At 45.5% G+C, this 21,444-nt stretch overlaps 1 protein-coding gene across 1 annotated transcript in view; it reads left to right on the forward strand.

Moving 5' to 3' along the window:
• Positions 1-21,444, forward strand: part of fat2 (FAT atypical cadherin 2) — a 91,853-nt gene that overhangs the window by 54,126 nt on the left and 16,283 nt on the right. Inside the window, exons 16-23 of the mRNA XM_085286794.1 lie at positions 2,402-2,791; positions 9,985-10,196; positions 11,179-11,316; positions 11,398-11,541; positions 14,890-15,087; positions 15,837-16,437; positions 16,523-16,723; positions 18,226-18,383. Of these exons, the coding sequence (XP_085142920.1) occupies positions 2,402-2,791; positions 9,985-10,196; positions 11,179-11,316; positions 11,398-11,541; positions 14,890-15,087; positions 15,837-16,437; positions 16,523-16,723; positions 18,226-18,383 (2,042 nt within the window). The remainder of the gene's footprint in view (positions 1-2,401; positions 2,792-9,984; positions 10,197-11,178; positions 11,317-11,397; positions 11,542-14,889; positions 15,088-15,836; positions 16,438-16,522; positions 16,724-18,225; positions 18,384-21,444) is intronic.

Here is a 21,444-nt window from a genome sequence, read left to right on the forward strand (position 1 = left end):
AAGGACAGCCAACGTCTGTGTGAGAGCTCTGATCAGTGTCTGTGGGGTGGGGGGTTTCGGGGGATGGAGGGCAAACACGCCTCTGCTTTGATGTGTAATTTGTGAGTGTAGCGGGAAAAGGTTGGACATGAAACGAAAGACGCTTATTTTTCAGAACCAGCTGCAGGCTGATGGCTCGGTGACGTCATCAGAGTTTCTTAAACATTTAAAGTGTGAACGCATATTCATGCATCACTTAAAACTTTAATGGCATTTCTGCATTGACGCTGCTGTTTACGAGTCGCACGCAAAAGTTTGTCACAAAAGTTTCACTGCTTTTTATTTCCAACACGTAAATATAAAAGAAATACAAAATAACATAGTAACATTAGTAATATCTCTGTGTGAACAGTTACACACGTATGAATACAGAAACACTTTTTGCATCTTTAGATTCATCGCAGCCTTAAACTGTAGGCCCACTGGTGTCCATCTCACACAATATTCAGAATACTTTCTGGCAACAAATGAATGAACTTCAGACATCAGCTGTGCTTTTTTCAGCTCTACAAAATCCAAGAGTTACAGAGTTTATCTTGAACACGAGTAAAGACTCTTTCTTTGTTAAACCTTCTATTTGTATTTTTTTTCCCAAATACCACAAATTTGGTCTTCTTCATGAGGATTTACTTTTGTCAAACCGTTTTTAAATATTATTCATTTCAAAAATCTGTTAATGCTACACTTGTAGGCCGCTTGCTCTAAATCCCGATAAGAAGAGTAAGAAGCAGCCAGTGTTTCACATTGGTTGGTATTATTTGTGCAGAGGTGGAGCTGCGTGTTCACTTCTGTCTTTGTGGTTTCCTTTGTGCTGCTCCTCCTTCCTGTGATTCATGTAAAGCCCGGGGTTTTGTAATCAGCACACGTATCGCTGATGTACCCCAGCCCTCTCTTACTGAGGCGAGCGGCCACACTTTGCTGCAGATTGCCAGTGCAGTCGTAAACACCTTATTAATTAGTTTGAGTGCTGCATGGGTGAAGTCACATTAAAGAAAAGAGCTCGGTTTGTGCAGGTGTGTGTGGTTTTCGATGTGTCATTCAAATGGTGGATCACAGTGGGACTGCACACACACATTAGTTTGTACAAAGGTGGACAGATTCAGACAGGTAGGACACACACAGCCCCAACAGGCTGGCCACGCCTTCAGATGTGCAGCGGCATGTCCTCTTTCTCAGTGCTGACGACTTTCTCACAGATGCCAGTGACTCACACTCATGTTTCCATTTTTTAATGCTTTATTTGCCAGATAAATGGATAAAACCACTTCAGCACGCAGAGAAAAAACTGCAGGCATCAAAACAGAGATGTGGAGTCACATGTGACGGTGAAACTGTGCAGCAGAGCTCGAGCAGCAGACAGAAAATAACCGTAGTTGAAGTGCTAATCCTCTGAAAAACCAACACAAAGTGTTTGACCTTTACCCGTAGTGACATCTTTAGGCTGCTTAGTCTGTTCAGCAGGAGATCAGACAACGAATAAAAAGAGTGAGAAAAATAGAGGCGTTATTTCACGAGCTCTGCGGGAATCTGAATGTTCTTCTTATTGCTCTGGAGTTAGTGGTTAACGAGCCTCCTCATGGGGAGGGTCATTTTTATCATCAGTGGTTTTCATTAGAAACACACATGCTGGGCTTTTCACCCACACACTCCCACTGTAAATGTGTAACTGTGCAGAAACAGTGGGATCTCCTGGATGCTTCGTGTTTTTTCATGTTTACAGCCCGGAGAGTTCAAAGCGTGCGCTGATTATTCTTTCTTTTGATTCTTTTAATTGGCGCTATGTGGAAATCCAGATGTGGCTTAGATAACAGTTTCTTGACTAATTCATATTTTTCTGTTTGGATAAAAGGATCAGTCACACCCAACAAACCAAAGTAATAACCTGACTCTGGATGGCCTCCAGTTACACTCTCGAAACAATTTTGGATAACTCAAAACAAACATGTTGGACTTTCATCTCTGCAAAATCAAAGTCCCGTCATCCGGGGTTTCACAAACTTCCTGAAACACCTTCAGTGGATCCAAAACACCTGAACTCAAGGGGAGAACAGCTTCTGTTCATTGGCTCAGGGCCTCATTTACTGTCAGCCAATCACAGCTGGGATCGGCTGACAGTAAAATGGAGACGTATTTGTTTCTTGATGACCTGAGTATATTTATTTATATAGTTACATTTATTTATATTAACATATTGATTAAAGCCGTCTGCTTATACAGTCTGTCTCTATAAGAGATTTCACTGCTTTAGTCTTTATGATTCTAACCTGAGCAGGATAAGGTCGCTATTAAAAGTGATGACCTGATGCAGAGAAGCAGGTGAGACATCCTCACACACCTTACCTGTCCGTGTTCCTGTGCTCAGGTATAAACTCCGAGGTGAAGTACTCCCTCCTGTCCGGCGATGACGGCTACTTCTCTCTGGACGAGTTTTCGGGGATCCTACGGCTGGAACGACCTCTGAACCCTGAAACTCCGACCACATTCGAGCTAAAGGTGAAGGCCACCGACCGCGGCCTGCCTCGTCACCTCCACTCTGTTGCCACGGTGACAGTGGATGTGGTCTCTCTGGACGACTACCAGCCCATCTTCATGAGCTCCGAGTACACCGCCCAGCTCCCAGAGTCCTCGGCGGTCGGGTCGGAGGTGCTGAGCGTGTCTGCGCTCACCAGAGACAGCAGCTCCCCGGATCCCATCGTGTACCGTATCATCTCTGGGAACGAGGACGGCCGCTTCCAGCTGGACTCACGAACAGGTCAGAACAGCTGATTACACGAAACACTTGGCGTTTCATTATTGCGCTTAGGCAATAGTGAATAGTGGAATTGTAAAGCGCTTTGAGGGTATCGAAAAGCGCTATATAAATGCAATCCATTATTATTTTTATTATTATTATTAGGCGTACAGGTACAGGTGAGCTTTACACCTGAGCGGCATTTTCCCGGCCCCCCAGAAACAAGCCACATATCAAATAATAATAATAACAACAACAACAACAACAATAATAATAGTTGTTATTATTCTTATTATATAGGTCCTTTCAGCTGGAGAAAAGAAAACAGCAGCAGAAATAATGAGTGAGGATTAGTCAGCTGAAAACAGACAAGCCAAAACAAAGGGCTGAAAGATGCTAAACCAAATATCAGGTGACCACTCGCTAACAGTAAATATAGACACAAAAAGGATTTCAGAATAAAAGCACAAAGAGAAAATGGGACCGTTGGTTGAGATTAATTTATTGTGACAGAGTTTTCTCCACTTTTGTTACTTTACAACAAAACGATATACAACTTTTATTGCTATGGGTGACTAGAGGCTCACTAATTAGCTGAGTATTTAAATTCATGACAACGGTAATATTTCCTCTGCATTAATATTCAGGTAAAGGAAATGCTTTGGGCTCAGTCTGAATTTAAACAGTTTAATCATTTTGGACAAATAATCACAAGGTTTAAGTTTTTCTACCTGCAGATGTTTTTAAAAAGGATTAAGACTGTTGCCTTGGTGCAGAGAGGCTTTATTAATGCTGCAGATGGTGCAGCGAGCGCTCGCGAGCTTCGCCCTCTGCTGGGTTTAACAGTCGGACTGAACTGCAGTGTGGGACTCACAGCTCGTTGCCAATAAATCATTAAAGGCCAGAAGAGGTGCACTCATCTGTTTATTTTGAAAAGCCAAGACAAGACGATCAGAATCTCAGCTAGATGGGATTCACTGAGATTGCAGGTTATTTTTGGTTCGTATGACACTTTAAAGCTGAAATGGAAAAGTGTGAAACTGTTGGCTCGGCCTGCACACCAGAGCAAAGAGACCAGCGAGCAGCACCACAGTTCCAGCAGTTTAGCGATTTCACTGATCGATGCAGCCTCTGCAACAACGCAGGTCACTAACTCACATGTCTTTACTTATTCTCAGTTTGAAGCGCTGTCAGCCTGCAGCACACACTCACGCTTGCATGAGTGTGTGACGGTCCTTCATGCAGCTGCTCTCTGGACAGCAGAAATAGTTCTGCGTGTCGTCCCGTTAGGATTGTTTTGTTTTTTTAACAGCCGGCTGACACTAGTTTCATATTTACCCAGCATACAGGATGTGAGAATATGATTGGTCAGCGTAGTTATTTTTAGTTTGGTGAACTTTGAGCTGGTCGATGCTATGTCAGTGAAGAATTCCAGGCGAGCGGGTTGTGTTTGACCTGAATCGTGTGTTTTATGAATGGATCCTTCCCCCTGCAGAAGAGGGAGTGCTGTTTGTGTGTCGGAAACTCGCACGCCTCCGGCGGGAATCGCCAACAGGAAGAGTTCAGCTTTCTGTCTGAGATGATTCACAAACAGCAGAAGCTCCAGTTTCTCCTGTTTTTCTCAAAGTTAATTTCCAATCAATACTCATCCATCCACAGCACGATTAGAGATGAGTGACTCACTGGCTTGTGGATAATTTATGATTTGAGTTTTTTGATGTCTGCAGAATGATTCAGAATTGAATCAATTATTGATCCTGTGCATCATCCATAAACATCTCCGAGCATATTGTGGAGTACGCGGTCGTAAATAGTAAATCTCCCTCCGGCCTCTGATCAAATCAGGGGCGATTTTAGCCCATTTTTTTAGCCCATTTTTGGGGGTGCTTCAGCATACAGTACATAATTGAGATGGAACATTTTAACAACAAAAGTATAGATAACCCCTCCCCCCTCCCAAAGTGGTTTGTTCCAGCTCTCCCCTGCTCTGGCTCTAGCGCCGTTGCTGCCAGAGCGATGGTAGCTGAGACACAGCGGAGCAGAGGTGTAAGTGCCTGGCTTAAAACAGGACATGTTAGCTGCCTTTAACCTTCAGTTACTCTTTATATAGTTAGGTAGGAGTCAGGCCATGTTTCTTTTTAGCTGAAAAATATTACACCAGGTAACCTGCAGTGTTGAAAATGTGTTTTCCGACTATGTTTGCTACCCTACAATCCGTCCTGCTCTGTAGTAAAATCAGCAACATTTGACCGTCCTGTTGCTCCCATTTAAATGTATGCAGCCTATTTAAAATGTAAAACGTAACATTGTCCGCAGCCTACTGTTGTTACCACCGTCCTGTTTCAAATGTAATGAGAGAAACTGGTTATTTTGTCATATGTGCCGATATTGAACCCAAGGTACTAACTAGCTAACTGACTGGATGCCCATTAACCTTATAACTCCTGTTGTGTGTGTGTGTGTGTGTTTGTTTGTGTATAGAGAGACAGCCAGGTTCATAATGGATATGAGGTAGTTTTTTCAAAAAAAGGAGCCACATTCAGGTAAAAGTGTAAAATCAAATGATCCATCAATAAAGGATAATGTTGGATCAGTGTTTCAATATTTATATCCTTTATTAGATGTACATGTGGTTTGTTTATTTGCCTTTTGGTTAAAAGTAAACTGAGATAGGACTTTTTTTATTAGTGATCTTAATAGTATTTTTTAATCTAATTGAATACAATCTATTTGTGTATGATTGTCAGTCCAAAGAGGGAGAGAGGAAAGAGGAGAACATGAGGAGAAAGTACAAGGTCAGGAAGAACCAGGTAAGAAAACAGACAGGGAGTACTAACAGGCACAACAGAAACTGTTAAACTGGCAAAGAAAAACTAATTTTACTCGTACAATCTGGAAGTTGTGTTCTCCCTATGTTAAAGCTGCTATACACAGTCTGCAAAACAAACTGGGTTGTCAGCCCTGGCACTGCATTACCATATTGAGCTTCATTCAGAGGAAGTCACGGTTACCAAAGACTTTTTGAAGCTCAAGAGTGAGGCTGGTGCCATTCCAGATATGTTAACATTGTACAATCTTCTGGATAATCAGATCTTCCCCGAACTGAAAACTGTTATTCAGGTTGTCCTAACAAACCCAGTTAGCAGCTGGAGCTGTGAGAGGTCTTTTAGTGTCTTGAGTCAGCTCCATACCTGGCTGAGAAGGACCATGGGTCAAAGCAGACTCCAGCACCTGGCTGTGATGTCAGTTGAGAAAGAGATGCTTGAGAGACTTGAACACCAAAATGTGATAGACAGATTTTCCAACCTCAAGCTGAGGCGACAGAGGATAAAAGAAAAGATCTGCAGAGCCATAGTAGTATCTGCAGTAAAGATCTTTTCATACATTGTATACATTGTACCAGAGGCTAAGGTGTCTCAGTTTTTTTACATTTTTTAATAATATTTTGTACATTTCAAGGACTCTTCTATTTTTGGAGTGTATTTTTATGTATCTCTATTGTATTATAATACACTAAAAGTGAATCTCTGTCCAAACAAATGCACTCAGCTTACTTTTTACTCACAGTGAGCATCATTCATTATTATCCCGCAGTAATTAAGGTTAGGAAACTGCGATCGTGGCTCAAAGAGTTGGCAGTTCGTCTTGTAACCGGCAGGTTGTCGGTTCGAGCCCTGGCTCGGACGGTCTCGGTCGTTGTGTCCTTGGGCAAGACACTTCACCTGCCGCCTACTGGTGAGGGGCCGATGGCGCGATATGGCAGCCTCGCTTCTGTCACCAACTGTAGCTACCTCCACCAGTGAGTGAATGAATAGTGGAATTGTAAAGCACTTTGAGGGCCCCGCAAAGTGCTATATAAATGCAATCCATTATTAGTATATGTATTTTTTAAAAATTCCAATCCATTCTTCTTTTGCAGCATTTAAATAACCTTGATCAGATTTGATGGTTTTGTTACAGACTTTTCAAAAAAGTGTTTTGCTTTTCTTTCACAAATGTGGGGATTAAATTGTGTTAAAATGTACAAAACAGTGATGTCATGTTTTGTGACGAGGACCCAGGCACAGAGAGACTTGATGAATTTAAGAATCTTATGATTTAATAAAGAAATTTGCAGACTTGCACAGAGATGGTAAAATTGTGATGACTGATAATGGAGATGAAGACAACAGAGGACGAGGACAGGGAGGACCAGGGGTTTAAATGCACCAAGGGGACAGTCAGAGGGAACTCGGGACAACGGGAGACATTTAAGGATGCAGGGACTGACAGAGACAGGGAAGAAGTCTCATCGTGATGAGGAAAGTTTACCTTGCCTGGATGGGCAGCTCTCTGGGTGCTCAGCACCCCAAAGCTCTGATCCTAGAATCGCCCCTGGATCAAATGCTGTTTGTCACACACCGGACACACAGCACTTTTTCTCTCTTACTGCAGCTCTGTACTGTGAGCCAGAGCGCACAAATCTCTGCGAGCTGTGTAAGCTCCAGAACCAAAAGACAGCGCCATCACACAAATGAGGAAAACCTCAGTGACGTGTCACTTCACGCTTCTGCTCAGGCAAAAACACAACGTCAAGCTGGAAACAAAAGTCTTCCATGCATCATCGTTTCAGTTATAGGATTTGAGATGAACAGTTTATAGCATCACAGTTTGATTCTTGGGCTGGATTAGAGCAGCTTCACATGAGTCACAGTTCAAAATAATCCTTCTTTTTCTCGCACTGGACCTCAGTTCATCCTCTGTCTGAAACAAGCTGTTTAAGCCCTTGAAGCTGGCTTTGTTCTGATTGGCTGACCATTATAAACAGACAGTCTAACAGCTTCCTCTCTGTGATGTAATCCTAATCTAAAGAGTGTTTAGAGCACTCAGGCTTCCCTGGCAGCATGGGGAGGTGATGGGGGAGAGGGAGGGCTTTGCTGCTCAGGGCCCAGATGATAAGTGAAAGAAAATGGATGAATGGATCTATTGGTCTTTATTTTCTTTATTTTCTTGTACTTTTGTCTTGTTTGCCTGACTTTTAGGATTTCTAGGGCCTCCTCCACCTTCTGATAAATATATGAGTTGACTCTGCCCTCCATGGAGACACTCGTGATCAGCATCTTTTGATGCTTCGTGGCCGAGTTGTTGGGGGGTTGTTGGGACCAGAATGAAGACTCTACTGAGCTTGAAGCTGAGCTTGCTGCTTCCAACAGTGCGAGAAAAGCTGCTGTAGAAAACCCCGATGATCCGAGCTGCCTTTAACCTGATTCCGGATGATCCAAGAATTTTCCAGAGGCTTTAATGTTTAGCAGCGTTTGTCTTTCAGGGCTGTGCTCAGTAATGTGGGTGGAGATCTGAAACCAAGCTTCGAGGCGGGCTGCTCTGTTAGTGTTCCGCACATTTCCTCTTAGACTTTATGTCTTTTTTAGTAGTTGTTGGGAAACATTACCATGCACTGAAAGTTAGTTAATGGCACAGAATTGCAGCGGTGACACAAAGGGAGGAAAAAAATAGTAAATCTGCAGAGTAAAAAGTGAAATCGCGGACTTCCTGCCAAGTTTGTAAAATGTGTTTCTGTTACTTCACTGAACGTTACTGATCTTTCACAGGCTGCGAACTTGAGGAATGTGTGAGCTGAAAACGCTCCAAAATCCCTCCTTTGACATTTGCCGGTAATGCGCCATTACGCCCAGAGGTCATTTGTGTCACCAAATCATGTGGGTGAGATCAGAGATGTTAATGAAGAGGGAGACGCACCATGGCAGCTTCCAGTGAAACGAGTCGTGAATGACAGGACTCGTCAAAAGCAAGCTAGTCTGGACTTGATGTCTTGGCTCTCTGATTATTTTCTTTGAGCCCACACACACCAGCGCACATTAGCGCAGATGTGAATCAACCCGTCAGGAGCTGCTGTCACGCTCTCACATTCTTCATGGTTTTTCTGCTTTTTGCTGTGAATAAAATTCATAATTGTAAAGATTTCATTTTTCACAAAGAAGCTTGGTTTATTTTATTAAAGTCATCAGTTTAAGCTTTTAAATCACGGGTGTCAAACATTTGTCCCGGGGAGGTGCAGCTTTGGTCCCGTGGAGGGTCAGTGTGGATGGAGGGTTGAACTGAAAATGAGCTCTTCATTTAGGGTTGAGTCCAAAGAGGGCAAAACTATGACCCACTGGGAGACTAACTGGAATTATAAGAAACCCACAGTGAGGCTGAGAAACACTAAAAAGGTTATCAGGGAAGTGTAAGCAGCTGGGCAGAATGAGACACCGAACACGACACGGGGGAAACAAAAACAGACGCAAAGCACAAGGAACAGCTTTCAAAATAAAACAGGAAGTGAGGTCCGAGATAAAGGATGTGGTGTAGGAGCAGAGTGGGTGTGAGGAGCGTTAAAAATGTGTCCAAACTCCTGGAGTCGGTTGGTCACACAGGGACTAAATACATACAGACTTTGTGGGGCCGCTTGTGGCTCATGGTGCACACTGAATCGTGGGAAGTCGAGCTCACAAAGCAACCTTCTGATTAGCAGGCCGCCTGCTCTGAGCCACCAGATACAACAGATCAACAGTGAGGAGAGTGAGGGCTCCATCCAGGTGATGTGACCCAGTTACCTGCACCACTTAATTAAAATTGAAAGAGATGTAAAAAGGTTGAGTCCAGTTTACTTTATCTGCCTTTTGGCAGCGCCATTAAAAAGGCCTATCATCCCCAGTTTCTGATTGGTCGAAGGGCTTCATCAAAACAGTAATTCTGAAAGAATTCATGTGCCGGTTTCGGTCTTGTACCCACTTGTGAGCGTTTCCCTGTAATGTGTTTGTAACTGCACAGTGTGCGTGCCTCCGCAAACCCTCAGAAATATGAGCAGTGTTTGATCTAATGTACGAGGTGTTCACTTCTCCACTATCAGCTACGATCAGCGCTCTTAAGCAAGGCATTCAGCTTATTGCTTTAACACATTGGCTGCAGAGCTGCTGAGTGGTGATAAAAGCTGTGCAGTGGACTTACTGTCCAGGTGAGAATGCACAGAGGCGTGTCACATGATACCATACACAGAAGGAGGGAAGTTTGTACTGCAGGGAAAGAGGAAGGAAGCGAGGGCACTCTGATTTACTGAGCTCAACTCTTCTCTCCTGTCCCGTGTCTCCTGCTTCTCGAGGCGAGGATGGAATTTTGAGCAAATTTAGCACCAGTGTCGGAGCACGTGATCAAACCAGCCGTTTCCCTTCATGCAGGCCTCGTGACCCTCGTGGCCCCGCTGGATTTTGAGGTTTCCCGGGAGTACTACCTGTCTGTGGAGGGGAGCCGTGGGAAGTCGCCACTCAGTGACATCGCCACGGTCATCATTAACGTGACAGACGTGAACGACAACCCGCCGGTGTTTGGGCGCAGTGACTACAGTGCCGAGGTGTTGGAGGATCTATCACCTGGGCGCCTAGTGATGAAGGTGAGAGGTGTGACTCACACGAGGTCGGTCGTTGTTCTGTATGGAGTCCGCATGCTGGGTTTATGTAGCACATGCTCAAGCTTTTAATTAACAATGTTCCCCAGGTCGTACACAGAGACGCACTGACAGCTTCACAGCTGAGGGGCAATCTGCATGTATTTAGTGCTCATGCAAGCTGATGATCTCATAACACGTGCTAATGTAAAGAAAACAAGTGATGAAAAACATCATTCACACACATTAATAACAGCACGGGAGGAGCACGCACACACATGCAGTTGTTCAGCAGCACGTCAGCGTCATCCTTTCAGGCCAGCAGCAGAGATAACACAGCTCACCGCCTCCCGACGGTCACAGCTGGGCTGCGTGATTCTCTCCTCCTCGTTTTTCTTGTCATTTGTTCCCACGTCGTCAGGCTCACCTTTAAATAACGAGACAGAGGTTCTGGTAGCGGAATGAAAGGATTCGTTAGTTGCAGTCACAGAGGAGGAGAAGTCGGGCGGGACAACTTCAAAACACGGCATTATTCATTTTCAGTCTTTTTTTAATCTATTATCAAGTTTTGACTTTTAATAATAATGTTACAGTCGAACCAACCCAGATTAACTGGATGACTCATTGAAGTTATTATGTTAGAGAGAACAAAAGTATGATAATGATACTGAAGCTGAAGAGGCAAAAATCCAAGTCCAATCTAATCCTCATTTAAATGAAGGTGAGAACGAGTGCGCTGTTGTGAGGAAGATGCACGCTGTGCGGACGCAGCTGCTGAAAGCTTGAGAGGCTGGATGTGAAGAGTCCTCCAGCCAAGGAGCCACATTCAGACCTTCGCACAGAGCTCAGCTCTCCGTGACCTTTGACCCACTCGCAACTCAATTTGTCGGTGTGTCGTGGGGATGTTTTGTGTGACCCCTGACCTCCAAAGAGGTAGGCGCAGTTATTCCTCTCCCGATTTTCATCCTTGCTTTTTCTCCATGTCCAGGTAACTGCCACAGATGAGGATGGCCCAGTCAATAACCTGCTGCGCTACTCGATTGTGAGCGGCGACCTTCTGCAACAGTTCTCCGTCGACGCTCGCAGCGGTGACATCACTGTCCGCACTGCGCTGGACAGAGAGGAGGTGAGCATGCTCAGGAGCAATGTGAGCTGCGTCGCACTAAAGAAGCAGCAGGTCACGTGAAAACTCTCTCCTCATCTGCAGATCCCTCACTACTCCCTAACGGTGCAGGCAGCAGACGAAGGCAGCCCACCTCTGTCCTCGGCCGTCCTCGTCGCCGTCACCGTCAACGACGTCAACGACAACCCGCCCGTCTTCTCTCAGGTCAACCACAGTCTGCTGCTGCAGGTACAACGACCCGAGCGTCACCCACCCAGGCTGGAAGCCTTTATTCATTTAAAATATTAATGTTATTATTATGCTGACAGATATTCCCCAGATTCCAACTCGTGTTCCTGCTGCTGTTCGAGTTGACCTAGAAAACAAGCTTTAAAATGAGCTGCAATGAGCCCAACACACCACATTTGAGGGGTAATGAGAGAGTCTCACCATGTTCTGTAAATATTCAGACTTTATATTCTCAGGTCAAAGGTTTGCTTCTTAAGTAGTGATTTTAATCTCGGAGAAGTTCTCCGCTGTTTTATCCCTTATGTGTAACTTTCTAAGAAAAACATCCCCATTTTTTTTGTACATTTGTTGTTTTTTGATCCAAGCTCAGTGGTCCATATATTCCCCCGCCTCATGCCCAGGTTTATAATCACTCTGTCACCCTGCAGATATGTAATGTGGCTCTGCAGCTTTAAAAAGACACAATCATGACTGCACCACACGCCTGCGTCAGGAAAAAGAGAGTTATGTCGAGGGAAAGAAATACGTGTGTGTACCCAGAACCGGCCAGAATGAATCACCTGTCATTAATAAGCTCGGCTGTCCTCAGGGAGGGCGCCACAGTTACAGTCCTGTGTGACTTTTGACACCTGTGGATAAACACAGACAGAGACAAGCGGTTAAGGCGTCCCCGTAAAGCAGCTGCTCGGCCTAACAAGGTGATAATGGAGACAGATGACCTGATGGCTGCAGGTAATTAAAGAGAGCTCACTACAGGTGACCGTTTATCCACCTGTCAGTACTCTCTGTGACAGGTGGATATATGCTGCTCCGTCATCAGAGCGGTTTCTGAGCTTTCAGGGATCAAAGCGGCAGAAAGACGTCAGCGTTTCGCTCTCACCTGAAACTCCTAATTACGTTGCAAAGTCAAAGCTTTCGCTCCAGTGTGTATTTTTGGATGCTTCATTGGGATGTGGATGCCCACATGCCTGCGTGCGTGGACATGAATTCACGCTGCTGGCAGTCCCATCGCAGCGCCTCACTGACAGTTACTTTTTCCCCCGCCAGCTCGCAAACTTCCATCAAGTCACTGATCCAGGACCGAAACACTGCCAAACCCAGTGTGAGGACAAATCCGGACTCTGGGTTATCGTCCCATCTGCCGACAGCTCCGCAGCCAGCTCTGCCTGATGAAGAAACTCAGAAAGAATGCAGCTTTAAGATAATTGCACGTTCCACCTGCACATTGGTCTCGCTATCATGAAGCTGAGCTTCGTCTCTCCTGCGTCCTGTGAGGCGTGCTGTAGTTGGAAGTTTAAAGGTCCTCTCTCGGAGGTGTTGCACATTTTAGTCCATTAACTCTGATGCATCCTCTCCCAAAGCACGCCGCATGTTTTTAGATTGATAACCTATTTTTCCAGGAAGCTCTGGTTTCTATTAATTCCCTACAATATGAAAATCAGCATGCAAAGCCTCTTAAATTAGTTGAGATAGTAGGTAATCCATCACAGCAAACAGCTGAAGGTCTTCATTATTTTCTGGCACAGTCAGTGGAAACAGGAGGGAGTCACTCTACAAACAGCTTCCATGAAACGACGCCGAAGTGTCTCTGAGCTGTACAGACATGCCAGCTGTTCTTTAAATGACCAGTAAACACGGATGGAGTGCTAAACAGGAAGAGTGTGATCAGTGTGGCTCTGTCCAGCACACATAAGATATTTGACATCCATCCATCCACCCACCACGCTATCAATCCACCAATTCATTCAATCATTCATTTATCCATCCATCTATCCATCCATTCACCCACCAGCAGAGATGGGCAGTAACACGTTACTTGTAACGTGTAATCTGATTACTTTTTTCAGGTAACGAGTAAAGTAAGGGATTACTATTGCAAAAACGGTAATTAGATTACCGTTACTTTCCCGTAGGAACGCTGCGTTACTGCGTTACTAAAACCGTGATTTCTTTTTTGCGAGAACATCTCATGACAGTGACGTAAGCGAGTGCGACGTTCGTGACAACAGCTGTGTGCAGATCAACAATGGATCATATATCGAATCAGAACCAGAATCAGAAAGGGTTTTATTGCCAAATGTTGAGCGGGTTTACAACATTAGGAAATTGCTTCAGTGCAAACATACTGTTATAAATACTGTTATAAATTAAGCTTAAATAGACATGAAAATAAAAATGAGAATAAGAATTAAAAGTGCTAAGTAGATAGAAGGATAGAAAGATATATACATGATATATACATGTATGAATGCGGGAGAGAGTATGAGCGTGCAGCGTTTAAAGTGTGGAAGCACTGACCTTACTTTGAGTTTGATTCCATAAAAAGTGACAAAAACATTAGCGTCCGTTGTGCGTGGGAAGAAAACTTCTTTTTACAGCGAAAAAAACCCCTAAACTTCCGAGCAAATACCGAGTGCGCAACGACGTAATGGGAAACTCACAGAGAAACTCGCGGATTCTTCCACTGACCGCTGCCGCACACCTGCACCAGAGCACACCTCCGCCTACCCTACTACTGCTTTACAGGTGAAAATAGAGCAACAGGACCGCTAGTCTTTGACTTTATTTATTTTCTGCTGTGTTTTACTTGCATCTATGTGAAAGAGTGAGTGTAAACACACACAAAAAAATATTTTAGAATTTTTGGAATGTGCAGAAAATAGGTTTAAATATTAAACAAATTTCTTCTAGTCAGAGAATGTTGCAGATAATTTAATTTTTGCTTGATGCATAAAGTTAAAACTAATAAAACAAGTTTTAAAAAGAGACTTTTCCATTTGATTACATTTTGTATGATGAATTATGCAGAAAAAGTAGAATTGGGCTGAAAGATCTATCGCTTTATCACCTATTCAGGTTGCAAATCGTGTTTTTAAAAAGTAACTAAGTAACTAAGTAATTAATTACTTTTGAAAATAAGTAATCAGTAAAGTAACGGGATTACTTTTTGGGGGGAGTAATCTGTAATTAGTTACTGATTACTTTTTTCAAGTAACTTGACCAACACTGCCCACCAGTCACTGAGCCTAAACAGGCCAGTGTGAGTGAAATGGATGTGAGCCGAGTGTGTTTGAGTATAATCAATGCTTCACATGTTCCTGCAGACAGAACATTTCTAACTGTCAGATTAAATCCTGCAGAATGAGCTGGATGACGTTGCAGTGTATCTCCCATCACATGCTTGATGTCATGAAATAGGCAGTGTTGCATGTGAATGATTTAACATGAGGTAGAACATACAAAATCTCTGGTTAATGGGAGCTCTGAGGTCGATGTTGGAGCTCTGTGGTGCTGGGATAACGAGAACATCCTTAGAAGCACAAAACTGAATAAAAATGTGTCCCGCAGGAGGGCGAGGCGGTTGGCAGCAGCATCCTCCAGCTGGTGGTGACGGACAAAGACACCCCAAGGAACGGCCCGCCTTTCTCCTTCCACATTGTCAGCGGGAACGAGGACCGCCGTTTCCATGTGGACCAGGGCGGCCTGCTGTCGCTCTCTGCTCCGCTCAGGAAGAAGGTGAAAGCTCACCATCAGCTCAAGATACAGGTGAGAAGCTCTTGTCTTTCTCTCACAAACTCTCACTGCAGGAAAGACATCTTAGAAAGTTTGTCTCAGCTTTGGAAGTGCTGAGCGTCGCTCCCGGCCTCAGCCACTGTGCTGTCCAGAGAGGTGAAGAAAAGTTAGAACAAAGTCGTCTTTATGGTTTTCTGTGGTTCTGAACTGTCAAGACTGACCCTGCACACCCAGTAATGATTACTGAGTTTGAATACAGGAATTATTTAAGCTGGAAAAATGAAAGTCAGAAGAATGACCCTGCTTCAACTCTTCACTATAATCCATTTACAGAAGGGGTTATTCTGAGGGTTCAGGCTGTTTCAGGTTGCAGCTGATGGTGCATATTCGTGTCCTGCACTGTATGGATTTTGTTGGCTGGAACAAATATATTTTGGGATGCTGAGAGATGATACTTTAGTCCAAAATGCTCCATTTTTCATTTTGTTCTCTGCTGTCAGAGGGAGAAAAAAATAAATCACAGTGGTTGGACAGTGTTTGGTTGATCACAACAAAGAAACAAAAGGATTAATATGAAATGTGAAATACAAATGTTTTTGCTTTGATTGCAAGTGAGAAAAAGGTTTATTAGAAAGCATTAGAGAGGAGGGAGACACACACCTGCACACCTGTAAATGCATAAGGAGAAACAGACATGTTACCTGTCCCAGCTTTTACATTTCAATGATATTTCATAAGAACAAATCAAATCATTTAATTTTTTGTGCTCCACCTTTGCCCAGGTGACAGACAGCGGCCACCCTCCCCTGTCCTCCATCTGCGTGGTCAACATCAATGTCACCGAGGAGAGCAAGTATCCTCCGTCTGTGGTGCCGCTTGAGGTCTCCATCACCACCTCCGGAGGGCTGTTTGCAAACCGGGTTGTCGGCAGGCTCCACGCCTCAGACCAGGATGTGCAGGACGTCCTGACCTACAGCCTGGTCTCGCAGAGTCCCGACGGCAGGAGCTTCTCCGTAGACCAGGCTGACGGCAAAATCTGGGCAGACGAACACCTGGAGGAGGGCTCGTACGCGCTCAATATCAGCGTGAGCGACGGGAAGTTCACCGTCTGGACCGGGGTCAAAGTTCACGTGTGGGTGGCCACTCAGCAAGCGTTGGACTCTGGACTGACTCTGCAGCTGGTCGGGATGTCGCCGGAGGAGTTCCTGGGCGATCACTGGAGAGGCCTCCAGCGCAGCCTGGGACAAGAGCTGGATCTCCCCCGGCAGGAGCTCCACCTGGCCAGCCTACAGCAGCGGCCTGACCCCCGGGCCCTGGAGGCCCTGCTCATCTGGAGGCCTCAGGGCGGCCCCGTTCGGCCCCTGCCCACCAGCAGGCTCGCAGGTGAAAGTGCTGCATGATCACACGTGGTCAGTGAGGTCAGTGTTCAGTATATGTGCCATCTGACATGTTGGACTCTTTGGTACAGGAATTATATCGGACATCGAGGACTCTCTAGGCCTCAGCATCCTCAGAGTGAGTCACAACGGCTGTCTGGGCAGCGGATGCCCACCGCGAGGCTGCAGGAACTCCGTGCGGCTGTCGGGAGAGAGGCTGGGCCATTTCACCACCGCCAGAGCTACTTACATCACCCCGCAGCACACCTGGGAGAGCGCCTGCCCCTGCAACCGTACGTCCACCTGTCTGTCTGTACTCAGAGCATATGTATGTATGAGTGAGCTGACAGGGTGCAGCAGCTGTTTCTGACATCTTCTGAAGAGCAGCATGTTTGAATCGTAAAGTTCGGGCCTGCAGGTTTGCAGGATAAGTGTGCTGCAGTAGAGTCATGTGACTGAACACCCACAGAGGGCACAGCGTCCTCCTGGGTTATTCAGCTGTGGTGTACCTGAGCGAACCTGACATGAGGCCGGTTCAGCTCTTTATCGAGTCCTCTGTCACACGTGTAGGACTAGGCTTCTAAGCGAGCTTTCTGTTCGTGGAGGCTGGTGACTTTAAAGTGAACATCGTTGTAGGGTCTCTACCTGGAAAACGATATATACTGCATGCTTACATGCTGTGTTATGATGACGAGTACACTGACCTCCTAACCCCTGACGTCACTCCATATTCAAAGAGCTGCAGAGAAAATGATCTTTTCATGCTTCAGTGTGTGCAGCCGGAATTTCGTCCTTTTCTTCCTGAGATCTGAGGATGAGGAGGGTAAATATTCTCACCAGTGTCAGCCTGTTCTGGTGCATCATGTCGTTCAGGTTAACCTCCCTGCGGTTACACAAGCTGAACTGAGGGAGTAAATCCCCGGATTTCATGAATGGCTGTCAGTATTCCCTCAGCGGGCCACATTGGGATTTGTGCAGGCATTCCTGTATGGATTATAGCTGCAGGGGGTTTTCCTCTGGCTCTTCTTGTCACCAACATGTCTGACTCTACTTTACTTTTTAACCCTCTGCTCTTAAAACCAGTAAAGGCTGAGTTTTGTGCCAGATGTGCCACACTGCAGGTCCAAATGAAACTGCTGCCACGTGTTTCTTCTGCAGCTCAAAATTCACAAGTTCAGTTTAGAAAAAAGGTAAAAATCAGAGTTCCTGGGCTCAGATCGACTTTGGTGTTGTTAGTAAACCTCCCCACAGGCATCATCAAAGTTTAATCTTAGACCAACTAAAAAACAAAAGCAGAAGAGAAATTTGCTCATGGCTCTTATTTGCTCTGGGTTGCCAGACTGGACTCGTGGTTGCCGTCTGTGCCTGACTCTTTGCTCCGTTTTTTTCCTTTTCCAGTAACAACATCAAATAAATTTTCTCTCAGATCAGAGATCACACATTACAGGTTACCACCTCGTTTCATCTGAAGGTGTAAAAACATCAAAAGAGCCGCGCCTTTTAACACAGATTAGGATTATTAAAGATAAGTGGATGCCTAGCTGATTTGGTGAGAACTGCTCTGCAGGTATTTAGTGAGACAAACATAAGATTCCTGATCTCAGAAGCTCGCCGCGGTGGCACCCTCATGGTTGACGCGGTTAAAGTCCGAAAGACAGAATACGTAGAAGTCATCCAAAAATAAAAATCAGATGATTAGCACATTTACTCAGGAGAGGATAAACCAGGCAAACGCCTGGCCAGCTCATTCTTCTGTGTGTGACCTCTGCTTGTGTTTCCTCTGTTTGTGTCTCAGAGTCGGCACTGAGGTTCGACAGTAGGTCCTACCTGAGGTACCTTCACCGTAAGGACGAGGACAACCAGGACTTCAAACTGTCACTGAGGTTCAAGACGATCGAGAAGCAGGGCGTCATTGTGTCCACCAACAGCAGCATCGGCTGGGGAGCTTTACAGGTATGGATGCATCTGCGGTGCTGTCATCAGAGAGCCGGACATCTTTGGTTTTACAACTGATGTAGTCTTCCTGAGAACACATCAGAGCTCTCACTGTTTCAGAAGTGTGCAATGAACTATGTCTGCCTGATCCTGTTGAACACTGTTGCAGTGTAGGGGTTTGTGTGAGAGGTTACCCAGAATGCACTTCGTTCCAGTTTATTCCGACTCTGAGAGAAGCTCACAGAAAGGCTTGAGTGGCTTCGTTAAATACACTAAAGTCATTGCTGCGGATTAGAGGGGTCACATGACCAGATCAAACCGGGACCTGCGTCATGCGCCTCCTCAGCCAGCGTAGAAGCTTCATGCAGGTCTGCGATTCAGAACCGCTTCTGAAATTCAATCAGGCATTTAGGACATGAGCACATGAAAGTACCTGTCACGCAGAGATACAAGAAAGGAATACCCGATATGCTCTCGATTTGTCGGGAGAACCAGCATGATGGTGAGGAGTTTTATTTCAAAGCAGTGACTAAAGAAAGCTGAACATCTCTACAACAAACTCCACTCTCACGCTGGCCTGCCTCGTCAGCTCACAGAGGACATCGCTGGAATTTCACACCGAAGAAGGCAACGTCGTCTAAAAACAGGCGGACTGACCCAGATTCACCACAGTGAGAAGAACACAGACCAGCAGCTCGGCGGGTATCAGATACTTCACACACACACACGGCGGCCGGCAAACAGGAGCAAATCAAATATCGGTATTTACGATGATGTGAGTGGGGATGAAGTGAAGCACCAGGTCATATCTGTGAATCATAGCTGGAAACTTTCAGGGTAGGTGTAGAAAAGAGGACTCGTATGCAGGACTCCTTTGGGAGAAGACAGTGGATGTATTTACAGTGCGGTAAAGGTGTAACAGTATATAAGTGAAAACACACGTAGTGACTCCTTCCAAACAGTAATCCCGAGTGGCGGTCCAGCTCCCGTGATCTCTCTCTCCGTTTCCCTCCTGGTGGCAAACACACAAACACACACGGAGTAACTAAACAATCCTCAGATCAACGTAAACTGCCACAAAAACCATCCGCGCTGCTCTACCGTGCTTCACACAATGATCCAGCGCTGACCGAAGCTCGATCGCCCTGTTAAGTAGGCAGCCCGGGAGATGGCGGATAATTGGCTACAGCTGGTCGGCTCCGATCAACAACAGGTGCGGCCAGTCTCTGCGCAGGAATGCCGTCACAGCTCGGAGGTAAACAATCCCGTTACGAGAGAGAGAGAGAGAGTGGGAGAGAGGGGAAGGGAGCGACATGCACACAATAACACATGGGCAGGCATCCAGGCGAGGGCTGTCGGACCATGACAGAAACATTTTGGGATGAAAAGCCTCACTCGACGGTCCCCACAGAGACCCGCCTTAAATCAACTCAGCGGCTCTGCTGCTAAATTAGTGTCAAACAACGTTACTAAACATTTGCCAGCTGAGATGCCCAGCTCAGGGGAAACTTCCTGTGAATGAAGGAATCAGAAATCCTTGTTCCGCCAAATGCTGCAGTTTTCTTTCTTTGTGTCTCAGGAGAGCAGCAATAGAGACACACACGTCTTCTTACCTGCTTGACTTTGTAAAAGAGGAAAATGCGAGCACGCTGCTTATCGTGCACGTCTGTGTAGGAACTGTATTTCATCTCGATGTGTGAGTGTGGAGCAGGAATCAGTTCACATCCAGATCACAACAACACTCACCTTGGGTAACTCTACAAATGCAAAAACTGAGCGAGAGGGGCTGCTATTGTGTGTGTGTGTGTGTGTGTGTGTGTGTGTGTGTGCGTGTGGATAATAGCAAACACTGAAATACATTTTTGCACGCAGGAATGAATTTTGTTCACTCAAATTAAGCTTTTCTTCGCTAAATTTCTCCTCAAAATGCAACACTTGCACCTGCAAACTTTTTTTTACGTGCGCTCAAATTTTTTTTACGTGCGCTCAGGATAGTGGCACAAAAATATCACCATAAACCTGCAGAGTTTCACAGGCTGTAAGTTTCTGAACTTAAAAAAAGAAAAATCTCCAACATTTATTGCCTCGTTTCGTGGAGCAGTACAGGAAGCTTTATTAAGCTGACTGAAAACAATGAGACCTGAACAGATAACTCATGACCCAAACCTGGTTTGATGATGTTTCCCCTCCTGGGCTTTCCTCCTCTATGAGCTCTCCGGCTCAATATTCACTCGCTCTGATTCTCAGGAAATTTCAAAAGCACCATTCAGCCTTTCCCAGCGTTCTCCCTCCTGGGCTTTGGATCTTGGTCCCTGCCCGCTTCATTATGAGCAGAAATGGCTTCAAAAGGAATTTCTGAGCAGCGAGAGCTCCCTCACCTGGGTTTGGTTCAGAGAAACTTCCTGAACATACGAAGCGCTATTCATACACCTGATTACCCGGGAGGACTGAGCGGACTGTATGAGTGTACTCTTCCACACCTCATCAGTATTCTCTGTCAGCTTTCACACCTGTGGGACAGGAAATGCGTGCTCACCTTCAGACCTGTTTGCTGCCATTAATTTCTTTGCTTCTGCATGCATGCGCTTGGAATCAGCTCCTTTCAAATGAAAATGTGTGAGCATGTGGATGAAAAGCTGCCAGGGTGAGAAGTGTAGAATAGGAAGAGGTGATTTGTCACTCCTGTGTGATGAGGAGTGTCAGTGAACACACTCCATACACAGTTGGTGTTTCTGCAGTGACACAAAATGCCTGAAATGTCAGTTTAGGCTTTTATCGCGGTGAGAGAGCAGCAGGGAATCCTGCTCACAGTCTCATTCAGCAGTCGTCCCTTTGTTTTATTAAATTCCACCAGTGTGGGTCTGCGGCGGGCGAGGCTCTGAGGTTTCTGTTGCTCACTTTGCTCCACAATCAGAGCGGAGGAGGCGATTTACAGAACTGAAGAAAAGGAGAGCTAAGCTGTCTGCGTTCCAACCTGCAGAATGAGCTGGTGGTGGCATTTGATCACTCTGGAGCCTCTTAGACGAGGTGTTTTCTGTCCAGCTGGGAGGAGCCTGGGCCGTGCTCAGGAAACTCTGGG

The sequence above is a fragment of the Mchenga conophoros genome, linkage group LG2, assembly GCF_057382185.1.
Source record: "Mchenga conophoros isolate Kocher_MC1m ecotype Shallow Benthic linkage group LG2, M_conophoros_male_GT1.1, whole genome shotgun sequence".
Taxonomy (NCBI): Eukaryota; Metazoa; Chordata; class Actinopteri; order Cichliformes; family Cichlidae; genus Mchenga; species Mchenga conophoros.